The 11,357-nt window shown below is 35.8% G+C and overlaps 1 protein-coding gene across 1 annotated transcript; it reads left to right on the forward strand.

The window, feature by feature from the left end:
* Positions 1-748: 748 nt before the first annotated feature.
* On the forward strand, positions 749-1,156 carry LOC149187497 (uncharacterized). Its single transcript, XM_089409686.1, has one exon. The coding sequence runs from the start codon at positions 749-751 to the stop codon at positions 1,154-1,156; it is 408 nt and encodes a 135-aa protein (XP_089265812.1).
* The last annotated feature ends 10,201 nt before the right edge of the window (positions 1,157-11,357 follow it).

Here is an 11,357-nt window from a genome sequence, read left to right on the forward strand (position 1 = left end):
ACAAACTAATTCATCATAATTAATTAAAAATTATTTTTAATTCTTTATCTTTTTAAAATATATATAAGCAATAATTAATTATTAATTCAACCCTTTACATTCTTTTAAATCTACAAAAGATCTTTATCATTTTAAATGCTTGACTTGAAATTTGCATAAAAAAACAAATAAAAAATCAGTTAACCCATTCCATTTTTTAAAGTGTTAAAAAAGATGCCTAGATAATATATAATTAATTGATGTCGATATGCCACTCCAAGATTTTAGAATGTAAAATATTCTCGTTAGACCACTAAGCAGAAATAATTTCACAAAAACTGTTACTTCAAGATAATCTCTTGGCTGGCTTCCTCGGGAGTTATTCTCCCATCAAAGCAAAAGCAAAAGCAAAAGCAAAGCGCCCACCGAAAGCAAAAGGACCGCTGCTGATGCTTTTCTGGAATTTCCCAGTGGCCCATGACACACTGTTCTTTTTCTTAAATTCCATACGCTCTAAGCAATCTCCACGCACTGCAAGGCACCGAATTAAAAACACAGACCCCATTTGTTCTCTGGTGCGAGAACAAAATCTAGAGCTTGAATTCCGCTACTCAGACCCCATTTTTTCTCTGGTACGAGAACAATACCTAGAGCTTGAATTCCGCTACTCAGACCCCATTTTTCTCTGGTGCGAGAACAATATCTAGAGCTTGAATTCCGCACAGCCTCACTGCTTAGTTAAGCAAATACATTTGATTTTGTTATAATCATGACTTTAGAATGGGGAGTGATGAGCGTGACAGTAGCAGCAGAGGTTTTTCTGCTTCTATTGGTTACATTACCCGGAACCCAACGCTTCAGAAAAAGCCTCATCTCCATCTCCAAGTCTGCTCTGCAACCCATGTTCTCTGTCGTTCCCTTCGCCTTCTTTCTTCTGATGGACATCTACTGGAAATATGAACACTCGTCCGAGTGCCAAGGGCCGCTTTGCACAGAGGTGGATGTGGACAGGCACCATAAATCTGTTTACAGGAGGCAGAGGGACGTGATGCTAGCGGTGGGCGCTGTGGTTTTGTACTGGCTTCTTTTCAGAGTCACACTTCTGCTGATCTCCTTGGAGAAGCTTGGTCTGCAGCTGAAGAAGCTGAAAGAATCAGCGAAACCAGTAGATAGTTAATATTATTTTGATTAAAACTCAGGGAGATCTCTGTGCTCCTCATTCTTATTCTCATGGACGTTCCACCCAAGTATTTTTCGAAAATTGACCTCAGCCAGAGGTATTGTAACTCGTTTAAAGTTGTTTGATATACTTAGCTTATTTTCTTTGTCACTGGTCAGATCAATATTATTCTACATCCATGGTGTGGAATTATATCGTCGAGCTTCCCTGGTTTGAATTTTTTAATTTATCTTTACAATATTACATATTTAGCTTTCAGCTTTAGTTTAATGGTCCAGTTATTTGTTATTGACCCTTGAGAGGTCAAGGTTTCAATTTTCTGGCCGGTTTTGTGTCGAGTCTGACTTTGTGGTTGATCTCTCAATAAATCGATCTTTTTAAGTGAATCTGCTTGATCTATTTTGTACAAATATTCTGTGAACTAATTTCCAAAATCTATAAACCACATATATTTTAGGAAAATACTTAATAACATTGAAGGTTAACTTCAAAATTTTAAACTTTTATTTCTCATTATTTATATATCATGGGTTTTTTAAATATTTAATATCTTTTCATTATAAATAAATATTAATAAATTATACTATGTATTTATACATCAATAACAAGTTAAAAACATACTTACTAAATTATAAATCACAAAAACCTAAAATTTAACAATATTTATAACATCTAAACTAAACATTTATATTATTAATAATAATAATATATAAAATTAGATTTTTTATTACCTATTAATTTTTATAAATTTTAAAATCCCAAAAAATTATTTTTCAATTCCTATTAGCCAATGTTTCATGTAAATAGAACTGTAACTACAAAACTACAAAAAGATAGCTAAATCTCTAAATTTAATTAATAAGTATTTGGGGAGGGGGTTGTTCCGTTTGGAACACTAAAGGGTAACAAAATGGGGGGTGTACTTTTTTATTATCCAATGTTTCATGTAAATAGAACTATAACTACAAAACTATCAAAAGATAGTTAAATTTCTAAATTTAATTAATAAATAAATTATTTATATGAATCATGTAATTAACCATAAGAAATGATAAATGTATAACAATGATAAAATAAAGGGTTATAATATATATAATCATTTAAAATATATTATGAAATGATGTTATAATATATATAAAATATTTAAAAATATATTATTATTCATAATGAATATGAAATAAAATGTGTGATGACTGTAAAAAAGGAATACGAATATGGAGGATGAAAATCTTTTTCTCATCAAAATCTCTCTCTTAGAATGCCCCGCATACAACCATATTAGATCTCAGTTTCAAAATCTTTGTTGCAATACTAACCTTCCTAGCCTTTTATGTTGTCAAAATTACAGTGAGCTCAGGAGGCTTCTCTCCAAGCTTTTTGAGCATAGGAATAAAATCTTAAATCAAACTAAATAATCCGTTTCTTTAGGTCTGATAGACCAAAGTTTGGTTTCAGTGGATGTTAACCATCATCATCATCATCAACAACAAAAATAATAATAATAATAGTAATTGAAAATTTGAAACAATGAAATTATAAATAAAAAATAAAATTTTACATAATAAATTAAAAACAATGTAACAGTTACATTTTTTTAAATTAAATCTTTTTTATATATTAATGTTTGAATTATTAAATTAATTTAATTGATAGATTGGAGGAGGAGTGATTGCTAGAATCATTAGATTTCCCGCTCACAACTGCGAAGCCAAAGGGATTGACACAGGGGAGCAGATCAATCTGATCTGAATATCTAGTAAAGCAATGGGCATCTGTGGTTGGCTCAGATCTGGGACAATTGGATCTGGGTCGTCGTTGGTGGGATCTGTAGGCCCCACTGCAACAAAGCATCCGACGAGAAGATCTGGAGATGCAGACTCTGCGAGATGCAGAACGGAAAGATGGGGTGCTCGAACTAGTGTATGAATGCCCAGATCTATATTAGGATCAGTGGATCGCAAGAGACCATAAAATTGGCTCTCTCAATCTTACTTCTGCAAGGTGTTTACCCTACGTATACCCGGATCGGGATATGAATGCGACCTCAGAAGAATCAAATATTACATATCCTCTTGGTATAAACCCAGATATGTCAACAAGATGTTCCAAAAATAATCATAATGCAGATTTGGAAGCAGTGGACGTCTATCAAGGATGTGTAAAGCTTTCAAATGATAAATCAGTGGTGATCTTCAAAAATTTGGATTGTGAAGCACGATACCCAGAACCACGTGAAGGAATCGTGAATCAAATTTTTATAAGAACACTGAGCGGGAAGTCTATCTGTATGAGGACCTGGATCGGGACGCAGATCATTAGAGGAAATTTCAGCCTAAAAGTGGTCTCCTAAGGAAAAATAATAAAATAATAGTTAAAATAATAAAACGAGGGTTATGAATTTTGGAGGGAAGGGAAGAAAACTACTTATTTTAATTCTATTTTTCGCTTATCTCCTTATAGGCTTACTCGAATTTCTTGTGTAGACACTCGTTGGATGTGGAATTAAATTCCCCATCCAACGAATACCCATTATGCATACTTTTAAGAAATTCCACATCGATAAAAATTGTAGATACAATAAAAAAACATGTTCAACACGATTTTTTAATGTATCTACAATTTTTATCAGGGTGGGTCTTCTCAAAATTATGCATAATGGGTACTCGTTAGATGTAGAATTTAATTCTGCATCCAACGAGTGTCTACACTTGAACTTTGAGTAAATCTATAAGGAGATAAGCCAAAAATACAATTTTAAAAAGTAGTTTTTCTCCCTTTCCTTCCAAAATATTTATATGTACCTCTTTTTAAATTTAAAGGATTTTGATTGGTTTACATATTGACGTGGAAATTACATGAAAATTTCATGGACACTTATAGGCTGAAATTTCCTCTAATGACAAACTCTCAAGCACAAGATCCAAAAGTAACTGAGAATACCAGCAAGTTTTGAAAATCTGATTTAGGCAAGGAAGTCACTGCAGGAAGTACTCATGTTGCAAGACTATGGCATTACTCCCGACGGGAACATCATTCTCAACACGGGACTACTTGGCAGGTGCTCTGGATCTAGCTCAAAAGGTCTCGCTTCATTCAAGGATGCAGTCAAAGGGAAGGTGGAGACTCAAAACAATCCAGAACAAATCCCAAATCTACCTGGGCCCTATATCGTGGAGCAGAAGTCCCAAGTTCCAACTTTGACGTCCACTTTGGCTAAGGTAAACGAGCTTTCTGCAAATTTCCACATCAAAGCATTTATATGTAGATTTAATGGTTTCTAGCCCAAATCGGAGGCTCTTCATCAATGGATTTTCTCTACTTGGACACCAAACTGTGATATCCATCTATGTTCTAAAGGGTTTTTTATTGTCAAGTTTGATACAGTAAAAGATAAGGATTATGTATTAAATGAGGGACCATGGTTTTGGGGCAATGCAGGGCTCTTCATGATACCCTAGTTTCCCAAATTTGACGCTACCACCATGGTGGTATCCAAAATGCCCATATGGGTCAAGATACATAATCTACCATTGCATTTTTTGCACCACAAAGTATTGGAAGGAATTGGGAACTCCTTGGAGAACTTTATAAAGGTTGATGCAGATAGAGTCTCAAAAGGAATTTTTACATTTGTCAGAATTTGTGTTGAAGTAGACCTTAGCCAAGTTTTACTTGATCGCATCTTTTTGGTCCACAATAATCTACAGTGGACACAACCTATTGATTATGAGAATACAACATTTCGTTTTTGTACATGGCTTCAAATGGGACATCTTCAAAGAGCATGTCCACAAGCTAAAAAGATCCCAAAAGAAAAAAGAGACAACCTCAAAAGCCCAAAGGTTAGCAATTCCCAGAACCACAAGAAGCAAAAGCAAAAGACGCGGACACCCCATAAAACACCTCAAACATCAATGATCATCAAGGCTAGAACGCCTCAGAAAAGGATGAGGTCGAGCATAATTCCACATTAGTTCCAATGTCTTCCATTGCACAGCAGCTGAGTGAGAATATTACCCCTAAAAAAGAGGTAAGTGGTACCAAATGAATCCATGTAGCAGAAGGTTTGGATTCTGATAAAGAACTCCCAGTAAATGTAAAAGAGAATCAAATGACTATTGTATCATCCACACCCAACACTGGTGGTTGCAAAAAGTGGAAAAAAATAAAGGTAAAAAAGAGTAGATTAGCTATAGCTCTTTGATGAGATTCTATAGATCCTGAGAAACCAGGATCCGGTTACTATGCATATGCTCTTTAGCATCTACAATATGTAACTTTTTTCATTATGAATAAAGTTGTGATTTTTCCTTGGGAAAAAATTAATGTTTGAAGTATATTACCTATTAAATTCACAATCATAACAGTGTTTGCATGGACAACATCTTTGATATCTTCCTAGTTTTTATGAAACTCACCAAAATCTAAGTATCAAAATATTCTCATCTTTAAAACATAGATTGTGAAGTTTCTATCTAAGACCATTCTTAAATGTTCTCTTTAATGTCACTTCCAAAATAAGCATTTTTATGTTTAATTCAAAAAATTCATTCTTAAGCCGAGCCATTTTGTTTTTAAGCATTTAATATATTTAACTTGACCATATTTAATATCTTTATATAAAAAATAAATTCTTCAACCAAATTTCAACCTAAAATAATATATTCCAAATTTTCAAATATATATGGTTGTATTTGATACAATTTGAATGTATATTTAACTTGATTGTCTTGATCAACAAATTTTGATCATATTTTTTCTTTTAGAAAGTTTTCTGACAAAATAAAAGACCTTCCAAACATATTATAAACAACTCATTCTTATAATAATCTTTATAAATTTATGTGATATATTGCATAAGATATTTCCCTAATGAAACATTGTGCTTGTCACCTTTGACCATGGATTGGAAATTATCCACAGTGAAGTTAGAGGGTCTTCCATTTAAATAAATATACTATTTAAAATAAAAATAAGTTTAAATATTATTATCCAATGTGTTGACATTGTTGGACCTGCCAACATTCAAGGGGGTCTCTCGAATATGCGGTTCCAATTAGACCTCACACAGTTTATCATAGTAGCCCCATCTGGAATACGTCTCAGTTATCTTCTATTTAAAGATTTGCCTTGGATTTAGCAATCAGCGAGAGAGAGAATCGCATATGTGCCTTCAAAAAGCAAGAAAGTGTGCCTGGTGAATGTTTAGTTGTACGTGCATCAAGGTTCTTCTACTATAGAGGGGGTGGGGAAGCGAGTCTCTAAGAGAGAGGTAATAGTACCACCCTAATAAAGACACACATAAACAAGAATGTTTTGTCTAACATCCAGTGGAATAGTCCACAAAGACGTGACGATCATTACAACCATTACAACACGTTCTCAATAGAATAAGCACTAAAATAACTGAAATAGTTCAACTACCTTAGTACTGGTGAAAGCAAACATGAATCATAAACATTCACAAAATAGTCTTACAAACATTCATAATCCATGTATGAAAAGCATGTTGGCCATTAGAGTTCAATTATTAAGTATAAGTCCCAAGATGCATGAATACAACGAACATCACTTACTCCAATAGTGGAGCGTTAGAGCCACTACTTGCTCCACAAAAATACAAACTTATATTTCTTATGCCTTATGGGAGAAGTCAAGGTTAAAATTCCTTTACATGAGAAATGAGGATCTATTTATAACATGAGGAGTGACTTTTCATATCCTTGTGACTCTTGACTTTCTAACTTCTAGTAACCATTGGACTACTTCAATCTTTGAAGTTTCAAATGACTTTTGGAATTACATATGACTTTTGGTGTTACATGTCCTTTCGACTTCCATGACTCTTGGACTTCTACTTGTTTGTCCTTTATAATAATTACAATATTGCACCTTGACCTCCACATCATCATATGATGAAACTAGACATGTCACTATCTTGGATGACTGGGACTGACAGTGATTGATGACATGGATCTGCTTTAGTGGTGACATGGTTGCCACTATGTTTGTTCTTTGTTCATCTTCTGATCATAGCGCTTCCACCCTCCAAAGGGTCTTCAATCTTGGAGTCTCTAAGGTGCTTCGATCATCAAGTTTTGGGTGTGCTCTTGGTTCTTTCATGCTTCCTTTGTTTATCCTCTTTTCCCAATATTCTTCGTGTGTGCTTGCCATGAGGTCCCTAGAATGCATGTTTCTGCAATCACTCATGACGAGCAACTGTCAGTCTAAAAATATCCTACTCTACCATGTTTTCATGCATATTTTATTTTTTGTTCCTTTATTGTGTGCTTAAAATGGTCAAAGGATCTTCAGGGTGCAAGGGTGCACTCTGAAAGGCTTAAGGATTGAAGAGGAGGGGCTTCAAGGTGTTGGCATGCGCTCATGTACCCTAAGGAAGAAAGAAATCAAGGCAGGGTGCATGTCACAAGTTCGAAGGATGAAGGTGAATGCTTCGGGCTTCCCAAGTGTGTTATACGCTCAAGGGAGAGAGGGAGGGCATAGGGCGTACTCCTGAAGGCTAAAGGTTGAGGCTTCATGCCTTCGAGGTGTGCTCATGCACCTAAGAGGACTCAAGAAGGGTGTAGAGCGTGCTCTTGAATGCTGAAGGTTGGGGCTTCGTGCCTTTCGGGTGTGCCAGTGCACTCAGGCAGTTCATGACTCATGGTGCATTGGGGAAGGTTGAATGATTGAACTTCGAGTCTTCGAGGTGCACTAGTGAACTCTAGGAGAGCGCACTTCTTCGATTCAAAGGAGTGCGTTGAAGGAAGAATCAATCAATTTGGAGGGTGTAATTCGGAACAGGGAAGGGGATTCATGATTTTGGAGTGCACCCAACTCTCCAAGAAGGCACAAGGCGCACTTTTGAAAAATGAAGGGTCTCCCATCAAGGCTTCGGCATGTGCTCATGTGCTCTTGGCCTTAATGGGCTCACTTTACAACCAAATTTTGTCTGAGTCTGGATGATTGGTCACGAGGTGAGAAAGATTATTTCTATACATAAAACCATGTGTGACACATATTAACTCATCGAAAAAAAATAGACAGGATTGATCAACAAATAATAGACATCAGAATGCCACTTTATGCACATTCCCCAAGTACAAACAGTGAAGTATGTGTGACTGCAACCCGAAAGTGTTGTTTTAAAACAACAAAGGTGTTATGACGATGAAACACATATAAGGATGTTCTAATCAATGCAATGACACTTGAAAACATTAAATAACACTTTAGACATATCTAAAAACACAAAATGACACTTTTCGACCATGGAAAAACTTGATACAATCATGAAGTAGGCTCCAAAATTAGAATGTAGTGTAATTTTAGAGGGTGTTGTCACAGTAACAACACTTGGTGGAACATTGGATGAACTCCAGCTTCTCTTTCTAGGAATTAGCTTTAAGTTAAGGGTCAAACCTTCAGGAAGTATTGATTTCCCCAAGTTCCCTTTTTTGACCCAGCTCCATACATAACATCTTCTCTTTTCTCTACTTGGTTGAACTCACACAAAGATACACCGTATCACAAACGGTTCAATTTAAGAAAGGGTAATGTGCGCGGAAATTTTAGGATATTCAGAGTATATAATTTTCATCTCTAATGTTGTTCTGCTACTAGCAGGCCTGGATAGTACCCCGGCGGAGTCACTTCAAGATCACAAGCATTGCTTCACTACCAGTGAGCCTGGACAGTACCTCGTTGAAGTCACTTGCTTCACCTCCCTATGTGGGAAGCCTTTCTCTTCTTTCACCCTTTATTTATTTATTTAATAGGACTATGCATTAGTACTTATTATTTTCATTGGGTAGAAGAGGTATCCTGACTTATTGGGAGCAGAGGAAGTTTCCCCTTCACAGAAGTATTTGAAGACCTATGATTTAGGTTTTCTTGCTTTAGATTTTCCCCTTATCCCTTCTCTACTAGATTGGACAAGAGTTAACAAACAAGTAGACATAGGTTAAGTTGATAAGTTTAGGTGCTAGCATAAGCACAGATCTAATAGGTTCCCTCAAGGTTATTCTATTGGATGAATCATATTTTCCATCTTGACTTACCTCAACCTATGGAACTGTCCCAAACAAAGAAGGAGAATACACAGAAAGCCAAGCATTGCATTCATCACACTTCTCTTTGACTACACTACAAAGTATTTGGATCGTGCACTTTACATAGCTTTTATTTATGTACAATGACCAATAATGAGACATGACTACACAACAGACACAGAACTGAATCAGACAAAAGAAAAGAAAGAGTAAAAAAATATGTACAGGAAGTGAAACTCATAGTTTCTAATGAAAACAATGCTCGACCATTTACGGGAAGGGGGTCAATCCTCCCATCCAAATATTTCAGCTTGAAGGCATTGTGGTTGATCCTCTCTTCAATTGTGAATGGTCCAATCCACAATGGCTGGAACTTAGTGTGTTTACCTTTGTCTTCATGGGGTTTATTCCAATTTAGAACTAGGTCTCCCACATTGAATCTCTTTTTTCTTGTGTGTTTTCTATCAAACTAGCAACTTATACAGCTCTGATGCACCGCAAAGCATTCTTTGGCTTTGAGCCTCTCTTCCTCAAGTTTTAGTAAAGTGTTTATCCCGCTCCGAACTAGGAGGCAAGGTTTTCCTACTGACTCTTGGGAGAGTTGAAAGGTTGGGAGGTAAAGTTTCGGGGGCAAGATAGCTTCTTTACCATACACTAGAAATTATGGCGAGGTTTTTAGGGAAGGCTTTGGAGTTACATGGATGGACCACAGAGTATTATTCAAAGAAGTATGAATTTTCTTCTGTTAAGAGAATATGGTCTTCTTAATTATGCGAATAAGATTTTTATTTGTTGATTCAGCTAGACCATTTCCCTAGGGATAATAATTAGATGCATGTTTTAAAACAATCCCATTTTCCAATGAAAATCCATAAAGTCTTAATGATCAAAATTACATTTCATTATCAAAGACAAATGACATAGGAAAGTCAAACATGGTTATGATATTATTTTTCAAAAAGTGAATAACTCCCTCATCATTTACTTGTCTAAGAGGAACTTCCTTTAACCATCAAGTGAAGTAATCTATAGTTGTGAGGATATACTAGTGCTTCTTTGACGAGTGGGGAAAGATATCGTCGATAACATCAAGGCCCCATTGTTGGAATGGTTCTTTAACTGCTACTAGGAGCAGTGGGGCGGCTGACCTTTGATCACGACTAGTGCATTTCTGACAATCTTGGGCCTTGCGGACATAGGCATGCGCATATTTGAAAAGATTGGGCCAATAATAACCATCCCTTGTAACTTTGTGTCTTGTGGTGTCATCCACATAGTGGCCACCTGTCGATCCATCGCATAAGTCCCTAAGGACCTGATTTTGTATCTTAGGGCTCAAGGCACCTTAGCAAAACTCCATTGTGGTGCTTCTAAAAAAGCACTCGATGGACCAATTGATATTATGGAGCCTTTAAATGAATTTCTCTTTTCTATTTTTTCGATAAGTGCAAGGGCAAGGTACCAAGGTCCAAAAAAATTTGTAGATTTACATACCAAGGCATTGTGGATTTAGACGAAGGAACATGATCAATATTTTACATTTCTATTTCTTGATCCCATCCTAAAATATCCTGTTCGGGAGCATCCTTTGCTTTGGATGCTAGTCTGCATAGGTTTTGGCCCTTTATAATATGAACTGGCTTGAGTTCTAGATCATATTCTTGAAGACATGTCATCCAATTAGACCTCTTCTCACCCAGCTCTTATTGTATGAGCAGGGTTTTCATTGTTGGATGAGGTACGAATACAGTTGTATGTTCTTTAAGTAAATAGGGCTTGAAATACTTCATTTCCTTATATACTACATATGCTTGTTTGTCGATGGTACGGTAATTTAATTATGGGCCTTTTAGACTAGTGATCATAAAATAAATAGGTCACTTGTTTCTGTCACTATCCTTCTGAGTTAATACGGTCGTAATTGAAATTTATGTATAGAGAAAGAAATCTTTGCCATAATTTGGACTAAATAGTGCGGGTACATCAGCGATAGCTTGTTTGATCTGAGAGAAAGTGTCTTTCTCCCATTTGTCCCATCTGTATACTGCATCTTTCATGATCATATCTTATATAGGTTTGACTATTTGTTCATAATTAGAGATGAATTTCCTAAGGAAATTGATTTTTCCCAAGAAATACTACATGGA

This window comes from Pinus tabuliformis, chromosome 3_1 (assembly GCF_031772625.1).
Source record: "Pinus tabuliformis cultivar Carrire ecotype Pingquan chromosome 3_1, CPIR1, whole genome shotgun sequence".
Taxonomy (NCBI): domain Eukaryota; kingdom Viridiplantae; phylum Streptophyta; class Pinopsida; order Pinales; family Pinaceae; genus Pinus; species Pinus tabuliformis.